The sequence below is a fragment of the Amblyomma mixtum genome, chromosome 1 (assembly GCF_055824585.1).
Source record: "Amblyomma mixtum isolate Tamu chromosome 1, ASM5582458v1, whole genome shotgun sequence".
Lineage (NCBI taxonomy): Eukaryota > Metazoa > Arthropoda > Arachnida > Ixodida > Ixodidae > Amblyomma > Amblyomma mixtum.
The window spans coordinates 154,621,035-154,640,984 of NC_143012.1; the positions used below are offsets into that span (position 1 = coordinate 154,621,035).

Here is a 19,950-nt window from a genome sequence, read left to right on the forward strand (position 1 = left end):
CAGTTTCGCGTCCGCACGTACTACACGTTGGACACGTTGCCGATGAGATTGTATTATCGATAACAAAATAACGTCACCTCCTATAGTTGCCTGAGACACTGCGCAACTATGACAGAAAAAAAAAAAACGTGAAGGGCGAATAAAAATGCAAAAGAAATGCCATCAGCACTCGGTGTTCCCAGGTGGTCTCCCTCCCAAGTACTGACCGAGCCCAATGCTGCTTAGCTTCGGTGATCGGACGAGAACCGGCGTATTCAACATGGTATGGCCGATGGCGAGAGACAGTGCTTTCCGAGTCTTTATGTACTGTGTTTGGCCCTCGAGGATGCAAAACTGCGCATGGATACTTCCCTCGCTCGTGGCAACAGCCGCCAAGCGTGCAGTTACCTGCCCTGCGCTTTTCTCAGCCGTTCTGGCGAACCTAAACCACTGCGGCATGCACGGAAAGAGCAGCGGGAGCGAGCCTGTGTTGTTTACACATGGACCGGCAGTGGGTGCGGTGCATGGTGCGGTGGGCGCATATTGTGCGCTTCTGCGCAGTGTTATGCGCACACTGGGCCTCCCAGCTATCTTGGGGCTTTGCTAGAGTTTAATCTGCAGTGTACCCGCCGCGGCAGACGTCAGAATGACAGCCGAGACGCCACGGGTTCGCTTCGAGTTTTGCCACAGTTTCGCGTCCGCACGTACTACACGTTGGACACGTTGCCGATGAGATTGTATTATCGATAACAAAATAACGTCACCTCCTATAGTTGCCTGAGACACTGCGCAACTATGACAGAAAAAAAAAAACGTGAAGGGCGAATAAAAATGCAAAAGAAATGCCATCAGCACTCGGTGTTCCCAGGTGGTCTCCCTCCCAAGTACTGACCGAGCCCAATGCTGCTTAGCTTCGGTGATCGGACGAGAACCGGCGTATTCAACATGGTATGGCCGATTTTTTTTTTTTTTTGTCTTTATTGCCTGTTTTGACAGATTACAACAGATCATAAACAGATGTTCTGCGCTGCACACTCAAACAACAAGAACGGACATGTGTTTCACTCGCGTGAGAAAATCAAAACTGTCTCAGGGAACACAACTCTCCCATCAACTCGATAACTTCATCTCCAAAACATAGCTCCTTGTACACTTCACGTAGCTTAAATATGTTTTCTTTGAAGTAATCGCGGACAGAACGCGCATCTTCATCACAGTGTCGTACAGCCATCCTGCTTCGCCAAATACTGTGCAGGCCAAGCAGGAAAATTACATCATATTTATAAAGATCCGGCTCTATGTCCAGGAATCGTATCCCATACGGCGTTAGGGGTAAGTCTTTCTTTATTGTACGCTGGAGCACGTCCCAAAAGAGCAGCGCATCCCAGCAATCAATAAAAACGTGTTCTATTGACTCTGGTTTGCGACACAACAAGCAGTCAGCACCCCATGGTAGAAACAATCCCTTTTCCTCCATCCATGTTTTACCCAGCAACGTCCCAGTGTGTAACTTGAAGAAGAACGTCTTCACACCCGCTGGCACCAACATTTTTCGTACTCTTTTTAAAACATTTCCTGCTTGGCCTCCACTATACATAGATCGATAGATTGGCTCTGGGAAGACAGAGTCGAGCAAATCTTTTAACAATTTCTTACGCGGGACATTAGAAAGATATTCCAAACTGAAGCGCGCATTCAGAAACCGGAAAGCAGAGACCACTTCTTTCAAAAACCTACTTGCACTGTATCTCATCCCGTCCACACTGGAAATAACATAGTTTGGCAAAGCCGAAGAAAGCCTCACTTGAATAAATGTCCGCAGGAAAGGGTCGCGTTGATCTCGAAGAAACAGAAATCTTGACACCACCTGCCTCAGGTACAAGTGTGGCAAGGAAAGACCCCCTTTTCTCAAACGCAGAAATAAATTATCACGTTTAGTCCTCTCCCATGAGGACTGCCAAACAAAAACTGCGAAGAGACGATGAAACTTTTGAATGCTAAGTCGAGAGCATGAAAGGACCTGCAACAAATAGCACAATTTTGAAACCAGATATACATTGCATATGTTTGCGCGCGTGAATACAGACAGTTCCTTCCCCGACCATTTCTGTGCACGCGTGGAGAGTTCTTGAATTTTCTCCTTCCAAAAGTCATCGTTATCTCGATACTTGTCAAGAGGTACACCTAGGTATTTGGAAGGAACATGTGACCATTTTACACTTGCATGAAACAAAGGCGCTGATGCCCAATTCCCATGCCAAAGGCCCGCACACTTGTCCAGGTTAACAACGCTATTGGTTACATCACAAAATCTACGAACAACCGACATCGCATGTTCTATGCTGCTGTGGTCACTACAGAAAACTGCCACATCATCGGCATAAGCCAATACTTTAATTTCACATGCTTCCAGTTCGAAACCACGAATACAGCTGTTATTTATTACATTTCGGCAAAGTGGCTCCAGGTACAGAGCGAAAAGTAGCGGTGACATTGGGCAGCCTTGCCGCACGGATGCTCTAACGGCAATTCTGTCTGTGAGCTCTCGGTTAACAACCAGATTCGTGGTGCAGTTGCTATAGGCCATTTTAACCCCTTTTAAAATAACTTCTCCAACACAGACATGTTCAAGGATTTTAAAAAGAATGTCATGACATACACGGTCAAATGCCTTCTCTAAATCAATTTGCAACATTGCGACTCGCCTAAATTCAGCGTCACAGCATTCCAGTATACTCCGAGTGACATGAACATTCGTGAAGATGGTCCGCCCTTGAATTCCACATGTCTGGTGGGGGCCAACCAAGATGTCGATAACTGATTGTAAACGTTTGGCTAATACTTTCATAAAAATTTTATAATCAACATTAGTAAGCGTTATCGGCCGATAACCTGTAACTTGCTTAAGCTGAGCAGGATTGTCAGTTTTCGGTATAAGTACTGTATGTGCACGAGAAAACGACGGTGGTAAAATACCAGTTCTATATGACTCTTCATAAACGCGTTGCAAAATGAGAGCAGTTTCACGTTTGAAGGCCTTATAAAATTCTGCTGTTATCCCGTCAGTACCTGGCGATTTCCCCAAGTGAAGCTCATCAATAGCGCATTCCAATTCCGCTGTTGATAAGTCGGCAGACAGGATGTCAGTGTCTTCACTGGTCAGTCGGGGTAACAGACTTAAAAATTCATCCTGAAAGGCCTGTACATCTGCCGATTTGGAAGCGAACAAATCACGGTAATGCTCACTGAAAGCCTCCCTTATCGCCTTGGGATTGTCTGTCAGAATGCCTTTGTTTTCAATTTCTACGATATCTTTTCTTCTAGCGTATCTTTTTTCTGTCGTCAAATTTCGCCTACTGGGCATATCATCTGCCAGCAAGCGATCTGCTCGTGCACGAATTGCAGCTCCCTGAAACAATGTCGCATCGATAACCTCAAGCTTTGCTTTAACTTCGCTGATAAGGTCACTGTATAGTCCCGGAGCTCTATTTTCCTCTGTAATTAATTCTTTCAACATCTGTTTTAGGTTCTTCTGTTTCGCTTTCTCAGCGTGCTTGATTTCTACGGACCTTTCAATAGCCCTCATTTTGACATCAATTTTGAATTCCTCCCACTTTTCTGCCCAACTTTTTCCATAATTCAACCGAACTTCTTCTAACACGTTCTTTGTTTCTAAAACAAACGAATCGTCCTTTAGTAACTTTGCATTCAGTTTCCACAAGTCCCAGCTGAATTTCGCTTGAGGTGTCACATTCCTGCCAATGGTAAATATGACACAACAGTGATCGCTAAACGTAACCGGTTCGACGATGTAGTTATCGCAAATTGCCGCCAGGTCAAGGGAAACGTAAGCTCTATCTAGCCTAGCATGACTACACCCTTGAAAATGTGTATAATGACGCCTCATTCCGCCCTTTGCAAACTGGGCTACGTCTTGAAGTGAATACTTTTCAATGTTTTCTTTCAAGAAAACAGCACTTTCGCTTTCGGTGACTGTTGAGCCTGATCGGTCATCTGCACTGAGAACACAATTGAAATCCCCTAAAAGAATGACAAGTCTATTGCATTCCAGATACGCACATAGTTCCTGGAAAAACAAAAGTCGTTCACGGGGTTTCGTAGGAGCATACACACAGATAACTCTCAAATATTCCTCCCCGTACAACAGATCACAGAACACAAACCTTCCCCTCGTGCAATACACCACTGCTTGTTCCTCGATATTAAGACTGTTCTTAATTAACAGAACACAGCCCGCTGATGTCCCCACTGCATGACTAGCACGCACGTTATATCGCGGCTTGAACTGCGCAACCATAGCGTCTGTCGCGCTCGCACTCTCTACCTTTGTTTCTTGTACTGCAAGAATGTCCAGGTCTTTCTCATAGAGCAGGCGCCTTAGCTGACATTGTTTACGTCTAGCTGCTAGTCCACGCACGTTTAACGTGCCGCATTTTAAATTTGACGGAAGACAAGCCATGCTGAAAATCCTGAGCACAAAAAGGTACAAGTCCCTTACCAGGCGTACGCCTTACCCTCCGAGAAGGGGCGATTAATCAGCGCTCCTTGCGCTGCGCACGGGAGACGCGGACGATGAACGACACTCAGGCACATACTTCCCCTTGGCCCCGGTGGGTCTGAGCCACTGGCGCTCAAGGCGTTGCGACCTGACCTCGGTGGAAGGTTGTGAAGGGGACGGCAACACCGTCTTGGCACGCTTAGCCGGACCGAAGGTGTCATGTGATGCCCTTTCATCCTCGACTGGCTCCGCTTCGGCGTTCATGGCAGACGCCTGGTCACTCATCGGCGGCGTTTCAGTCGCGTTGCTCAAAGCTCGTTGTTCGTTCGGCGTCTTGCTCGAAGTTTCCATGTTTCCGTTGGAGACGCTTCCCTGTTCCCCAGACGCACTCTTCTTTGGACGGTCATCAGGGGCCGCCGTTTCAGCTTCCTCAACGTCCATGATATCCTGTTTATCATCACAGTCCTCTGAGGCCGCCCCTAGCACATTGGCGTACGTACGTATGCAGTCCTCACGGACATGACCAAAGGCTCGGCACTTAGTGCAGCGGGGCGTCTGGCAGTCGCGGCGGATATGCCCGCGTCTGCGACATCGGAGACAAACAGGCGCCCTACCGGGCACAACCACAAGGACGGAGCCCCCGTAGAATTTGAAAAGATGCGGTAGCTCCTCCGCCGTGACTCCCTCTTTAAGCACCATTCGAGCGACACGTGTTGTCGACTCCGCCGATTCAAATCCTGGAACACACCATTCCTCATGCTGAATTTCCATCACTTCCCCAAACTCGCTCAGGGCCTTCCGTAGAGTCTCACTGGGTATGTGAAATGGCACCCAGTGAATCTTCACCTTGATCTCCTTTCGACAGGGATCAATAATGGCACAGTAACCGCCTTTCACACTCAGGCCCCCGGCCGCAAGTACAGCGTCCTTCGCCTCCTGGGTGCGGAACCTCACGAGCCAGAGGTGGCTCATCTGGTAAGCGCCAATGACGCTGACATCCCTAAGGACGCCGGCATCTTCTAATGGTTGACGAAAGTCCTCTATTCGATACGGACGATTCGAGGTATAACCGTGCAAGAAAACACACAAACGCATACCTTCGTCAGCCGGCAGTGACGGTAGCAGAAAGCGATAACCAGGAGGTGGTCCAGACACCGATTCATCCCGACCAACAAAGGCCGTTGCGACACCTCGCCCGGAGCGAGCCATTTCTGCGTCCGTCTAGCAGGGCAGCCAGAAGCAGAATCTCACATGGTATGGCCGATGGCGAGAGACAGTGCTTTCCGAGTCTTTATGTACTGTGTTTGGCCCTCCAGGATGCAAAACTGCGCATGGATACTTCCCTCGCTCGTGGCAACAGCCGCCAAGCGTGCAGTTACCTGCCCTGCGCTTTTCTCAGCCGTTCTGGCGAACCTAAACCACTGCGGCATGCACGGAAAGAGCAGCGGGAGCGAGCCTGTGTTGTTTACACATGGACCGGCAGTGGGTGCGGTGCATGGTGCGGTGGGCGCATATTGTGCGCTTCTGCGCAGTGTTATGCGCACACTGGGCCTCCCAGCTATCTTGGGGCTTTGCTAGAGTTTAATCTGCAGTGTACCCGCCGCGGCAGACGTCAGAATGACAGCCGAGACGCCACGGGTTCGCTTCGAGTTTTGCCACAGTTTCGCGTCCGCACGTACTACACGTTGGACACGTTGCCGATGAGATTGTATTATCGATAACAAAATAACGTCACCTCCTATAGTTGCCTGAGACACTGCGCAACTATGACAGAAAAAAAAAAAACGTGAAGGGCGAATAAAAATGCAAAAGAAATGCCATCAGCACTCGGTGTTCCCAGGTGGTCTCCCTCCCAAGTACTGACCGAGCCCAATGCTGCTTAGCTTCGGTGATCGGACGAGAACCGGCGTATTCAACATGGTATGGCCGATGGCGAGAGACAGTGCTTTCCGAGTCTTTATGTACTGTGTTTGGCCCTCGAGGATGCAAAACTGCGCATGGATACTTCCCTCGCTCGTGGCAACAGCCGCCAAGCGTGCAGTTACCTGCCCTGCGCTTTTCTCAGCCGTTCTGGCGAACCTAAACCACTGCGGCATGCACGGAAAGAGCAGCGGGAGCGAGCCTGTGTTGTTTACACATGGACCGGCAGTGGGTGCGGTGCATGGTGCGGTGGGCGCATATTGTGCGCTTCTGCGCAGTGTTATGCGCACACTGGGCCTCCCAGCTATCTTGGGGCTTTGCTAGAGTTTAATCTGCAGTGTACCCGCCGCGGCAGACGTCAGAATGACAGCCGAGACGCCACGGGTTCGCTTCGAGTTTTGCCACAGTTTCGCGTCCGCACGTACTACACGTTGGACACGTTGCCGATGAGATTGTATTATCGATAACAAAATAACGTCACCTCCTATAGTTGCCTGAGACACTGCGCAACTATGACAGAAAAAAAAAAACGTGAAGGGCGAATAAAAATGCAAAAGAAATGCCATCAGCACTCGGTGTTCCCATGTGGTCTCCCTCCCAAGTACTGACCGAGCCCAATGCTGCTTAGCTTCGGTGATCGGACGAGAACCGGCGTATTCAACATGGTATGGCCGATGGCGAGAGACAGTGCTTTCCGAGTCTTTATGTACTGTGTTTGGCCCTCGAGGATGCAAAACTGCGCATGGATACTTCCCTCGCTCGTGGCAACAGCCGCCAAGCGTGCAGTTACCTGCCCTGCGCTTTTCTCAGCCGTTCTGGCGAACCTAAACCACTGCGGCATGCACGGAAAGAGCAGCGGGAGCGAGCCTGTGTTGTTTACACATGGACCGGCAGTGGGTGCGGTGCATGGTGCGGTGGGCGCATATTGTGCGCTTCTGCGCAGTGTTATGCGCACACTGGGCCTCCCAGCTATCTTGGGGCTTTGCTAGAGTTTAATCTGCAGTGTACCCGCCGCGGCAGACGTCAGAATGACAGCCGAGACGCCACGGGTTCGCTTCGAGTTTTGCCACAGTTTCGCGTCCGCACGTACTACACGTTGGACACGTTGCCGATGAGATTGTATTATCGATAACAAAATAACGTCACCTCCTATAGTTGCCTGAGACACTGCGCAACTATGACAGAAAAAAAAAAAAACGTGAAGGGCGAATAAAAATGCAAAAGAAATGCCATCAGCACTCGGTGTTCCCAGGTGGTCTCCCTCCCAAGTACTGACCGAGCCCAATGCTGCTTAGCTTCGGTGATCGGACGAGAACCGGCGTATTCAACATGGTATGGCCGATGGCGAGAGACAGTGCTTTCCGAGTCTTTATGTACTGTGTTTGGCCCTCGAGGATGCAAAACTGCGCATGGATACTTCCCTCGCTCGTGGCAACAGCCGCCAAGCGTGCAGTTACCTGCCCTGCGCTTTTCTCAGCCGTTCTGGCGAACCTAAACCACTGCGGCATGCACGGAAAGAGCAGCGGGAGCGAGCCTGTGTTGTTTACACATGGACCGGCAGTGGGTGCGGTGCATGGTGCGGTGGGCGCATATTGTGCGCTTCTGCGCAGTGTTATGCGCACACTGGGCCTCCCAGCTATCTTGGGGCTTTGCTAGAGTTTAATCTGCAGTGTACCCGCCGCGGCAGACGTCAGAATGACAGCCGAGACGCCACGGGTTCGCTTCGAGTTTTGCCACAGTTTCGCGTCCGCACGTACTACACGTTGGACACGTTGCCGATGAGATTGTATTATCGATAACAAAATAACGTCACCTCCTATAGTTGCCTGAGACACTGCGCAACTATGACAGAAAAAAAAAAAACGTGAAGGGCGAATAAAAATGCAAAAGAAATGCCATCAGCACTCGGTGTTCCCAGGTGGTCTCCCTCCCAAGTACTGACCGAGCCCAATGCTGCTTAGCTTCGGTGATCGGACGAGAACCGGCGTATTCAACATGGTATGGCCGATTTTTTTTCTTTTTTTGTCTTTATTGCCTGTTTTGACAGATTACAACAGATCATAAACAGATGTTCTGCGCTGCACACTCAAACAACAAGAACGGACATGTGTTTCACTCGCGTGAGAAAATCAAAACTGTCTCAGGGAACACAACTCTCCCATCAACTCGATAACTTCATCTCCAAAACATAGCTCCTTGTACACTTCACGTAGCTTAAATATGTTTTCTTTGAAGTAATCGCGGACAGAACGCGCATCTTCATCACAGTGTCGTACAGCCATCCTGCTTCGCCAAATACTGTGCAGGCCAAGCAGGAAAATTACATCATATTTATAAAGATCCGGCTCTATGTCCAGGAATCGTATCCCATACGGCGTTAGGGGTAAGTCTTTCTTTATTGTACGCTGGAGCACGTCCCAAAAGAGCAGCGCATCCCAGCAATCAATAAAAACGTGTTCTATTGACTCTGGTTTGCGACACAACAAGCAGTCAGCACCCCATGGTAGAAACAATCCCTTTTCCTCCATCCATGTTTTAACCAGCAACGTCCCAGTGTGTAACTTGAAGAAGAACGTCTTCACACCCGCTGGCACCAACATTTTTCGTACTCTTTTTAAAACATTTCCTGCTTGGCCTCCACTATACATAGATCGATAGATTGGCTCTGGGAAGACAGAGTCGAGCAAATCTTTTAACAATTTCTTACGCGGGACATTAGAAAGATATTCCAAACTGAAGCGCGCATTCAGAAACCGGAAAGCAGAGACCACTTCTTTCAAAAACCTACTTGCACTGTATCTCATCCCGTCCACACTGGAAATAACATAGTTTGGCAAAGCCGAAGAAAGCCTCACTTGAATAAATGTCCGCAGGAAAGGGTCGCGTTGATCTCGAAGAAACAGAAATCTTGACACCACCTGCCTCAGGTACAAGTGTGGCAAGGAAAGACCCCCTTTTCTCAAACGCAGAAATAAATTATCACGTTTAGTCCTCTCCCATGAGGACTGCCAAACAAAAACTGCGAAGAGACGATGAAACTTTTGAATGCTAAGTCGAGAGCATGAAAGGACCTGCAACAAATAGCACACTTTTGAAACCAGATATACATTGCATATGTTTGCGCGCGTGAATACAGACAGTTCCTTCCCCGACCATTTCTGTGCACGCGTGGAGAGTTCTTGAATTTTCTCCTTCCAAAAGTCATCGTTATCTCGATACTTGTCAAGAGGTACACCTAGGTATTTGGAAGGAACATGTGACCATTTTACACTTGCATGAAACAAAGGCGCTGATGCCCAATTCCCATGCCAAAGGCCCGCACACTTGTCCAGGTTAACAACGCTATTGGTTACATCACAAAATCTACGAACAACCGACATCGCATGTTCTATGCTGCTGTGGTCACTACAGAAAACTGCCACATCATCGGCATAAGCCAATACTTTAATTTCACATGCTTCCAGTTCGAAACCACGAATACAGCTGTTATTTATTACATTTCGGCAAAGTGGCTCCAGGTACAGAGCGAAAAGTAGCGGTGACATTGGGCAGCCTTGCCGCACGGATGCTCTAACGGCAATTCTGTCTGTGAGCTCTCGGTTAACAACCAGATTCGTGGTGCAGTTGCTATAGGCCATTTTAACCCCTTTTAAAATAACTTCTCCAACACAGACATGTTCAAGGATTTTAAAAAGAATGTCATGACATACACGGTCAAATGCCTTCTCTAAATCAATTTGCAACATTGCGACTCGCCTAAAGTCAGCGTCACAGCATTCCAGTATACTCCGAGTGACATGAACATTCGTGAAGATGGTCCGCCCTTGAATTCCACATGTCTGGTGGGGGCCAACCAAGATGTCGATAACTGATTGTAAACGTTTGGCTAATACTTTCATAAAAATTTTATAATCAACATTAGTAAGCGTTATCGGCCGATAACCTGTAACTTGCTTAAGCTGAGCAGGATTGTCAGTTTTCGGTATAAGTACTGTATGTGCACGAGAAAACGACGGTGGTAAAATACCAGTTCTATATGACTCTTCATAAACGCGTTGCAAAATGAGAGCAGTTTCACGTTTGAACGCCTTATAAAATTCTGCTGTTATCCCGTCAGTACCTGGCGATTTCCCCAAGTGAAGCTCATCAATAGCGCATTCCAATTCCGCTGTTGATAAGTCGGCAGACAGGATGTCAGTGTCTTCACTGGTCAGTCGGGGTAACAGACTTAAAAATTCATCCTGAAAGGCCTGTACATCTGCCGATTTGGAAGCGAACAAATCACGGTAATGCTCACTGAAAGCCTCCCTTATCGCCTTGGGATTGTCTGTCAGAATGCCTTTGTTTTCAATTTCTACGATATCTTTTCTTCTAGCGTATCTTTTTTCTGTCGTCAAATTTCGCCTACTGGGCATATCATCTGCCAGCAAGCGATCTGCTCGTGCACGAATTGCAGCTCCCTGAAACAATGTCGCATCGATAACCTCAAGCTTTGCTTTAACTTCGCTGATAAGGTCACTGTATAGTCCCGGAGCTCTATTTTCCTCTGTAATTAATTCTTTCAACATCTGTTTTAGGTTCTTCTGTTTCGCTTTCTCAGCGTGCTTGATTTCTACGGACCTTTCAATAGCCCTCATTTTGACATCAATTTTGAATTCCTCCCACTTTTCTGCCCAACTTTTTCCATAATTCAACCGAACTTCTTCTAACACGTTCTTTGTTTCTAAAACAAACGAATCGTCCTTTAGTAACTTTGCATTCAGTTTCCACAAGTCCCAGCTGAATTTCGCTTGAGGTGTCACATTCCTGCCAATGGTAAATATGACACAACAGTGATCGCTAAACGTAACCGGTTCGACGATGTAGTTATCGCAAATTGCCGCCAGGTCAAGGGAAACGTAAGCTCTATCTAGCCTAGCATGACTACACCCTTGAAAATGTGTATAATGACGCCTCATTCCGCCCTTTGCAAACTGGGCTACGTCTTGAAGTGAATACTTTTCAATGTTTTCTTTCAAGAAAACAGCACTTTCGCTTTCGGTGACTGTTGAGCCTGATCGGTCATCTGCACTGAGAACACAATTGAAATCCCCTAAAAGAATGACAAGTCTATTGCATTCCAGATACGCACATAGTTCCTGGAAAAACAAAAGTCGTTCACGGGGTTTCGTAGGAGCATACACACAGATAACTCTCAAATATTCCTCCCCGTACAACAGATCACAGAACACAAACCTTCCCCTCGTGCAATACACCACTGCTTGTTCCTCGATATTAAGACTGTTCTTAATTAACAGAACACAGCCCGCTGATGTCCCCACTGCATGACTAGCACGCACGTTATATCGCGGCTTGAACTGCGCAACCATAGCGTCTGTCGCGCTCGCACTCTCTACCTTTGTTTCTTGTACTGCAAGAATGTCCAGGTCTTTCTCATAGAGCAGGCGCCTTAGCTGACATTGTTTACGTCTAGCTGCTAGTCCACGCACGTTTAACGTGCCGCATTTTAAATTTGACGGAAGACAAGCCATGCTGAAAATCCTGAGCACAAAAAGGTACAAGTCCCTTACCAGGCGTACGCCTTACCCTCCGAGAAGGGGCGATTAATCAGCGCTCCTTGCGCTGCGCACGGGAGACGCGGACGATGAACGACACTCAGGCACATACTTCCCCTTGGCCCCGGTGGGTCTGAGCCACTGGCGCTCAAGGCGTTGCGACCTGACCTCGGTGGAAGGTTGTGAAGGGGACGGCAACACCGTCTTGGCACGCTTAGCCGGACCGAAGGTGTCATGTGATGCCCTTTCATCCTCGACTGGCTCCGCTTCGGCGTTCATGGCAGACGCCTGGTCACTCATCGGCGGCGTTTCAGTCGCGTTGCTCAAAGCTCGTTGTTCGTTCGGCGTCTTGCTCGAAGTTTCCATGTTTCCGTTGGAGACGCTTCCCTGTTCCCCAGACGCACTCTTCTTTGGACGGTCATCAGGGGCCGCCGTTTCAGCTTCCTCAACGTCCATGATATCCTGTTTATCATCACAGTCCTCTGAGGCCGCCCCTAGCACATTGGCGTACGTACGTATGCAGTCCTCACGGACATGACCAAAGGCTCGGCACTTAGTGCAGCGGGGCGTCTGGCAGTCGCGGCGGATATGCCCGCGTCTGCGACATCGGAGACAAACAGGCGCCCTACCGGGCACAACCACAAGGACGGAGCCCCCGTAGAATTTGAAAAGATGCGGTAGCTCCTCCGCCGTGACTCCCTCTTTAAGCACCATTCGAGCGACACGTGTTGTCGACTCCGCCGATTCAAATCCTGGAACACACCATTCCTCATGCTGAATTTCCATCACTTCCCCAAACTCGCTCAGGGCCTTCCGTAGAGTCTCACTGGGTATGTGAAATGGCACCCAGTGAATCTTCACCTTGATCTCCTTTCGACAGGGATCAATAATGGCACAGTAACCGCCTTTCACACTCAGGCCCCCGGCCGCAAGTACAGCGTCCTTCGCCTCCTGGGTGCGGAACCTCACGAGCCAGAGGTGGCTCATCTGGTAAGCGCCAATGACGCTGACATCCCTAAGGACGCCGGCATCTTCTAATGGTTGACGAAAGTCCTCTATTCGATACGGACGATTCGAGGTATAACCGTGCAAGAAAACACACAAACGCATACCTTCGTCAGCCGGCAGTGACGGTAGCAGAAAGCGATAACCAGGAGGTGGTCCAGACACCGATTCATCCCGACCAACAAAGGCCGTTGCGACACCTCGCCCGGAGCGAGCCATTTCTGCGTCCGTCTAGCAGGGCAGCCAGAAGCAGAATCTCACATGGTATGGCCGATGGCGAGAGACAGTGCTTTCCGAGTCTTTATGTACTGTGTTTGGCCCTCCAGGATGCAAAACTGCGCATGGATACTTCCCTCGCTCGTGGCAACAGCCGCCAAGCGTGCAGTTACCTGCCCTGCGCTTTTCTCAGCCGTTCTGGCGAACCTAAACCACTGCGGCATGCACGGAAAGAGCAGCGGGAGCGAGCCTGTGTTGTTTACACATGGACCGGCAGTGGGTGCGGTGCATGGTGCGGTGGGCGCATATTGTGCGCTTCTGCGCAGTGTTATGCGCACACTGGGCCTCCCAGCTATCTTGGGGCTTTGCTAGAGTTTAATCTGCAGTGTACCCGCCGCGGCAGACGTCAGAATGACAGCCGAGACGCCACGGGTTCGCTTCGAGTTTTGCCACAGTTTCGCGTCCGCACGTACTACACGTTGGACACGTTGCCGATGAGATTGTATTATCGATAACAAAATAACGTCACCTCCTATAGTTGCCTGAGACACTGCGCAACTATGACAGAAAAAAAAAAAAACGTGAAGGGCGAATAAAAATGCAAAAGAAATGCCATCAGCACTCGGTGTTCCCAGGTGGTCTCCCTCCCAAGTACTGACCGAGCCCAATGCTGCTTAGCTTCGGTGATCGGACGAGAACCGGCGTATTCAACATGGTATGGCCGATTTTTTTTTTTTTTTTTGTCTTTATTGCCTGTTTTGACAGATTACAACAGATCATAAACAGATGTTCTGCGCTGCACACTCAAACAACAAGAACGGACATGTGTTTCACTCGCGTGAGAAAATCAAAACTGTCTCAGGGAACACAACTCTCCCATCAACTCGATAACTTCATCTCCAAAACATAGCTCCTTGTACACTTCACGTAGCTTAAATATGTTTTCTTTGAAGTAATCGCGGACAGAACGCGCATCTTCATCACAGTGTCGTACAGCCATCCTGCTTCGCCAAATACTGTGCAGGCCAAGCAGGAAAATTACATCATATTTATAAAGATCCGGCTCTATGTCCAGGAATCGTATCCCATACGGCGTTAGGGGTAAGTCTTTCTTTATTGTACGCTGGAGCACGTCCCAAAAGAGCAGCGCATCCCAGCAATCAATAAAAACGTGTTCTATTGACTCTGGTTTGCGACACAACAAGCAGTCAGCACCCCATGGTAGAAACAATCCCTTTTCCTCCATCCATGTTTTAACCAGCAACGTCCCAGTGTGTAACTTGAAGAAGAACGTCTTCACACCCGCTGGCACCAACATTTTTCGTACTCTTTTTAAAACATTTCCTGCTTGGCCTCCACTATACATAGATCGATAGATTGGCTCTGGGAAGACAGAGTCGAGCAAATCTTTTAACAATTTCTTACGCGTGACATTAGAAAGATATTCCAAACTGAAGCGCGCATTCAGAAACCGGAAAGCAGAGACCACTTCTTTCAAAAACCTACTTGCACTGTATCTCATCCCGTCCACACTGGAAATAACATAGTTTGGCAAAGCCGAAGAAAGCCTCACTTGAATAAATGTCCGCAGGAAAGGGTCGCGTTGATCTCGAAGAAACAGAAATCTTGACACCACCTGCCTCAGGTACAAGTGTGGCAAGGAAAGACCCCCTTTTCTCAAACGCAGAAATAAATTATCACGTTTAGTCCTCTCCCATGAGGACTGCCAAACAAAAACTGCGAAGAGACGATGAAACTTTTGAATGCTAAGTCGAGAGCATGAAAGGACCTGCAACAAATAGCACACTTTTGAAACCAGATATACATTGCATATGTTTGCGCGCGTGAATACAGACAGTTCCTTCCCCGACCATTTCTGTGCACGCGTGGAGAGTTCTTGAATTTTCTCCTTCCAAAAGTCATCGTTATCTCGATACTTGTCAAGAGGTACACCTAGGTATTTGGAAGGAACATGTGACCATTTTACACTTGCATGAAACAAAGGCGCTGATGCCCAATTCCCATGCCAAAGGCCCGCACACTTGTCCAGGTTAACAACGCTATTGGTTACATCACAAAATCTACGAACAACCGACATCGCATGTTCTATGCTGCTGTGGTCACTACAGAAAACTGCCACATCATCGGCATAAGCCAATACTTTAATTTCACATGCTTCCACTTCGAAACCACGAATACAGCTGTTATTTATTACATTTCGGCAAAGTGGCTCCAGGTACAGAGCGAAAAGTAGCGGTGACATTGGGCAGCCTTGCCGCACGGATGCTCTAACGGCAATTCTGTCTGTGAGCTCTCGGTTAACAACCAGATTCGTGGTGCAGTTGCTATAGGCCATTTTAACCCCTTTTAAAATAACTTCTCCAACACAGACATGTTCAAGGATTTTAAAAAGAATGTCATGACATACACGGTCAAATGCCTTCTCTAAATCAATTTGCAACATTGCGACTCGCCTAAAGTCAGCGTCACAGCATTCCAGTATACTCCGAGTGACATGAACATTCGTGAAGATGGTCCGCCCTTGAATTCCACATGTCTGGTGGGGGCCAACCAAGATGTCGATAACTGATTGTAAACGTTTGGCTAATACTTTCATAAAAATTTTATAATCAACATTAGTAAGCGTTATCGGCCGATAACCTGTAACTTGCTTAAGCTGAGCAGGATTGTCAGTTTTCGGTATAAGTACTGTATGTGCACGAGAAAACGACGGTGGTAAAATACCAGTTCTATATGACTCTTCATAAACGCGTTGCAAAATGAGAGCAGTTTCACGTTTGAACGCCTTATAAAATTCTGCTGTTATCCCGTCAGTACCTGGCGATTTCCCCAAGTGAAGCTCATCAATAGCGCATTCCAATTCCGCTGTTGATAAGTCGGCAGACAGGATGTCAGTGTCTTCACTGGTCAGTCGGGGTAACAGACTTAAAAATTCATCCTGAAAGGCCTGTACATCTGCCGATTTGGAAGCGAACAAATCACGGTAATGCTCACTGAAAGCCTCCCTTATCGCCTTGGGATTGTCTGTCAGAATGCCTTTGTTTTCAATTTCTACGATATCTTTTCTTCTAGCGTATCTTTTTTCTGTCGTCAAATTTCGCCTACTGGGCATATCATCTGCCAGCAAGCGATCTGCTCGTGCACGAACTGCAGCTCCCTGAAACAATGTCGCATCGATAACCTCAAGCTTTGCTTTAACTTCGCTGATAAGGTCACTGTATAGTCCCGGAGCTCTATTTTCCTCTGTAATTAATTCTTTCAACATCTGTTTTAGGTTCTTCTGTTTCGCTTTCTCAGCGTGCTTGATTTCTACGGACCTTTCAATAGCCCTCATTTTGACATCAATTTTGAATTCCTCCCACTTTTCTGCCCAACTTTTTCCATAATTCAACCGAACTTCTTCTAACACGTTCTTTGTTTCTAAAACAAACGAATCGTCCTTTAGTAACTTTGCATTCAGTTTCCACAAGTCCCAGCTGAATTTCGCTTGAGGTGTCACATTCCTGCCAATGGTAAATATGACACAACAGTGATCGCTAAACGTAACCGGTTCGACGATGTAGTTATCGCAAATTGCCGCCAGGTCAAGGGAAACGTAAGCTCTATCTAGCCTAGCATGACTACACCCTTGAAAATGTGTATAATGACGCCTCATTCCGCCCTTTGCAAACTGGGCTACGTCTTGAAGTGAATACTTTTCAATGTTTTCTTTCAAGAAAACAGCACTTTCGCTTTCGGTGACTGTTGAGCCTGATCGGTCATCTGCACTGAGAACACAATTGAAATCCCCTAAAAGAATGACAAGTCTATTGCATTCCAGATACGCACATAGTTCCTGGAAAAACAAAAGTCGTTCACGGGGTTTCGTAGGAGCATACACACAGATAACTCTCAAATATTCCTCCCCGTACAACAGATCACAGAACACAAACCTTCCCCTCGTGCAATACACCACTGCTTGTTCCTCGATATTAAGACTGTTCTTAATTAACAGAACACAGCCCGCTGATGTCCCCACTGCATGACTAGCACGCACGTTATATCGCGGCTTGAACTGCGCAACCATAGCGTCTGTCGCGCTCGCACTCTCTACCTTTGTTTCTTGTACTGCAAGAATGTCCAGGTCTTTCTCATAGAGCAGGCGCCTTAGCTGACATTGTTTACGTCTAGCTGCTAGTCCACGCACGTTTAACGTGCCGCATTTTAAATTTGACGGAAGACAAGCCATGCTGAAAATCCTGAGCACAAAAAGGTACAAGTCCCTTACCAGGCGTACGCCTTACCCTCCGAGAAGGGGCGATTAATCAGCGCTCCTTGCGCTGCGCACGGGAGACGCGGACGATGAACGACACTCAGGCACATACTTCCCCTTGGCCCCGGTGGGTCTGAGCCACTGGCGCTCAAGGCGTTGCGACCTGACCTCGGTGGAAGGTTGTGAAGGGGACGGCAACACCGTCTTGGCACGCTTAGCCGGACCGAAGGTGTCATGTGATGCCCTTTCATCCTCGACTGGCTCCGCTTCGGCGTTCATGGCAGACGCCTGGTCACTCATCGGCGGCGTTTCAGTCGCGTTGCTCAAAGCTCGTTGTTCGTTCGGCGTCTTGCTCGAAGTTTCCATGTTTCCGTTGGAGACGCTTCCCTGTTCCCCAGACGCACTCTTCTTTGGACGGTCATCAGGGGCCGCCGTTTCAGCTTCCTCAACGTCCATGATATCCTGTTTATCATCACAGTCCTCTGAGGCCGCCCCTAGCACATTGGCGTACGTACGTATGCAGTCCTCACGGACATGACCAAAGGCTCGGCACTTAGTGCAGCGGGGCGTCTGGCAGTCGCGGCGGATATGCCCGCGTCTGCGACATCGGAGACAAACAGGCGCCCTACCGGGCACAACCACAAGGACGGAGCCCCCGTAGAATTTGAAAAGATGCGGTAGCTCCTCCGCCGTGACTCCCTCTTTAAGCACCATTCGAGCGACACGTGTTGTCGACTCCGCCGATTCAAATCCTGGAACACACCATTCCTCATGCTGAATTTCCATCACTTCCCCAAACTCGCTCAGGGCCTTCCGTAGAGTCTCACTGGGTATGTGAAATGGCACCCAGTGAATCTTCACCTTGATCTCCTTTCGACAGGGATCAATAATGGCACAGTAACCGCCTTTCACACTCAGGCCCCCGGCCGCAAGTACAGCGTCCTTCGCCTCCTGGGTGCGGAACCTCACGAGCCAGAGGTGGCTCATCTGGTAAGCGCCAATGACGCTGACATCCCTAAGGACGCCGGCATCTTCTAATGGTTGACGAAAGTCCTCTATTCGATACGGACGATTCGAGGTATAACCGTGCAAGAAAACACACAAACGCATACCTTCGTCAGCCGGCAGTGACGGTAGCAGAAAGCGATAACCAGGAGGTGGTCCAGACACCGATTCATCCCGACCAACAAAGGCCGTTGCGACACCTCGCCCGGAGCGAGCCATTTCTGCGTCCGTCTAGCAGGGCAGCCAGAAGCAGAATCTCACATGGTATGGCCGATGGCGAGAGACAGTGCTTTCCGAGTCTTTATGTACTGTGTTTGGCCCTCCAGGATGCAAAACTGCGCATGGATACTTCCCTCGCTCGTGGCAACAGCCGCCAAGCGTGCAGTTACCTGCCCTGCGCTTTTCTCAGCCGTTCTGGCGAACCTAAACCACTGCGGCATGCACGGAAAGAGCAGCGGGAGCGAGCCTGTGTTGTTTACACATGGACCGGCAGTGGGTGCGGTGCATGGTGCGGTGGGCGCATATTGTGCGCTTCTGCGCAGTGTTATGCGCACACTGGGCCTCCCAGCTATCTTGGGGCTTTGCTAGAGTTTAATCTGCAGTGTACCCGCCGCGGCAGACGTCAGAATGACAGCCGAGACGCCACGGGTTCGCTTCGAGTTTTGCCACAGTTTCGCGTCCGCACGTACTACACGTTGGACACGTTGCCGATGAGATTGTATTATCGATAACAAAATAACGTCACCTCCTATAGTTGCCTGAGACACTGCGCAACTATGACAGAAAAAAAAAAAACGTGAAGGGCGAATAAAAATGCAAAAGAAATGCCATCAGCACTCGGTGTTCCCAGGTGGTCTCCCTCCCAAGTACTGACCGAGCCCAATGCTGCTTAGCTTCGGTGATCGGACGAGAACCGGCGTATTCAACATGGTATGGCCGATTTTTTTTTTTTTTTTTTTGTCTTTATTGCCTGTTTTGACAGATTACAACAGATCATAAACAGATGTTCTGCGCTGCACACTCAAACAACAAGAACGGACATGTGTTTCACTCGCGTGAGAAAATCAAAACTGTCTCAGGGAACACAACTCTCCCATCAACTCGATAACTTCATCTCCAAAACATAGCTCCTTGTACACTTCACGTAGCTTAAATATGTTTTCTTTGAAGTAATCGCGGACAGAACGCGCATCTTCATCACAGTGTCGTACAGCCATCCTGCTTCGCCAAATACTGTGCAGGCCAAGCAGGAAAATTACATCATATTTATAAAGATCCGGCTCTATGTCCAGGAATCGTATCCCATACGGCGTTAGGGGTAAGTCTTTCTTTATTGTACGCTGGAGCACGTCCCAAAAGAGCAGCGCATCCCAGCAATCAATAAAAACGTGTTCTATTGACTCTGGTTTGCGACACAACAAGCAGTCAGCACCCCATGGTAGAAACAATCCCTTTTCCTCCATCCATGTTTTAACCAG

General features: G+C 48.6%; 3 protein-coding genes, 4 non-coding genes and 4 pseudogenes across 7 annotated transcripts; all 11 read right to left on the bottom strand.

The window, feature by feature from the left end:
* Positions 1-157: 157 nt before the first annotated feature.
* On the bottom strand, positions 158-276 carry LOC149369272 (5S ribosomal RNA). The gene has a single exon (XR_016287517.1). It is a non-coding gene; the product is annotated as a 5S ribosomal RNA (ribosomal RNA).
* A 546-nt stretch (positions 277-822) lies between these two features.
* Positions 823-941, bottom strand: LOC149369273 (5S ribosomal RNA; annotated as a pseudogene).
* A 2,794-nt stretch (positions 942-3,735) lies between these two features.
* LOC149369274 (uncharacterized) lies at positions 3,736-5,743 on the bottom strand. Its single transcript, XM_089558305.1, has one exon. It carries the CDS (start codon positions 5,705-5,707, stop codon positions 4,532-4,534), a length of 1,176 nt encoding a protein of 391 aa, XP_089414431.1. The 5' UTR covers positions 5,708-5,743; the 3' UTR covers positions 3,736-4,531.
* A 570-nt stretch (positions 5,744-6,313) lies between these two features.
* On the bottom strand, positions 6,314-6,432 carry LOC149369275 (5S ribosomal RNA). The gene has a single exon (XR_016287519.1). It is a non-coding gene; the product is annotated as a 5S ribosomal RNA (ribosomal RNA).
* A 546-nt stretch (positions 6,433-6,978) lies between these two features.
* Positions 6,979-7,097, bottom strand: LOC149369276 (5S ribosomal RNA). Its single transcript, XR_016287621.1, has one exon. It is a non-coding gene; the product is annotated as a 5S ribosomal RNA (ribosomal RNA).
* A 548-nt stretch (positions 7,098-7,645) lies between these two features.
* LOC149369277 (5S ribosomal RNA) lies at positions 7,646-7,764 on the bottom strand. The gene has a single exon (XR_016287520.1). It is a non-coding gene; the product is annotated as a 5S ribosomal RNA (ribosomal RNA).
* Positions 7,765-8,311: 547 nt separating this feature from the next.
* On the bottom strand, positions 8,312-8,430 carry LOC149369278 (5S ribosomal RNA; annotated as a pseudogene).
* Positions 8,431-11,225: 2,795 nt separating this feature from the next.
* Positions 11,226-13,233, bottom strand: LOC149369279 (uncharacterized). Its single transcript, XM_089558317.1, has one exon. The coding sequence runs from the start codon at positions 13,195-13,197 to the stop codon at positions 12,022-12,024; it is 1,176 nt and encodes a 391-aa protein (XP_089414443.1). The 5' UTR covers positions 13,198-13,233; the 3' UTR covers positions 11,226-12,021.
* A 571-nt stretch (positions 13,234-13,804) lies between these two features.
* Positions 13,805-13,923, bottom strand: LOC149369280 (5S ribosomal RNA; annotated as a pseudogene).
* Positions 13,924-16,719: 2,796 nt separating this feature from the next.
* On the bottom strand, positions 16,720-18,727 carry LOC149369281 (uncharacterized). Its single transcript, XM_089558328.1, has one exon. The coding sequence runs from the start codon at positions 18,689-18,691 to the stop codon at positions 17,516-17,518; it is 1,176 nt and encodes a 391-aa protein (XP_089414454.1). The 5' UTR covers positions 18,692-18,727; the 3' UTR covers positions 16,720-17,515.
* A 570-nt stretch (positions 18,728-19,297) lies between these two features.
* LOC149369282 (5S ribosomal RNA) lies at positions 19,298-19,416 on the bottom strand (annotated as a pseudogene).
* Positions 19,417-19,950: the final 534 nt, after the last annotated feature.

Coding starts and splice junctions, on each gene's coding strand:
- LOC149369274 (XM_089558305.1), bottom strand. CDS start 5,707: ATGGCTCGCTCCGGGCGAGGTGTCGCAACGGCCTTTGTTGGTCGGGAT.
- LOC149369281 (XM_089558328.1), bottom strand. CDS start 18,691: ATGGCTCGCTCCGGGCGAGGTGTCGCAACGGCCTTTGTTGGTCGGGAT.
- LOC149369279 (XM_089558317.1), bottom strand. CDS start 13,197: ATGGCTCGCTCCGGGCGAGGTGTCGCAACGGCCTTTGTTGGTCGGGAT.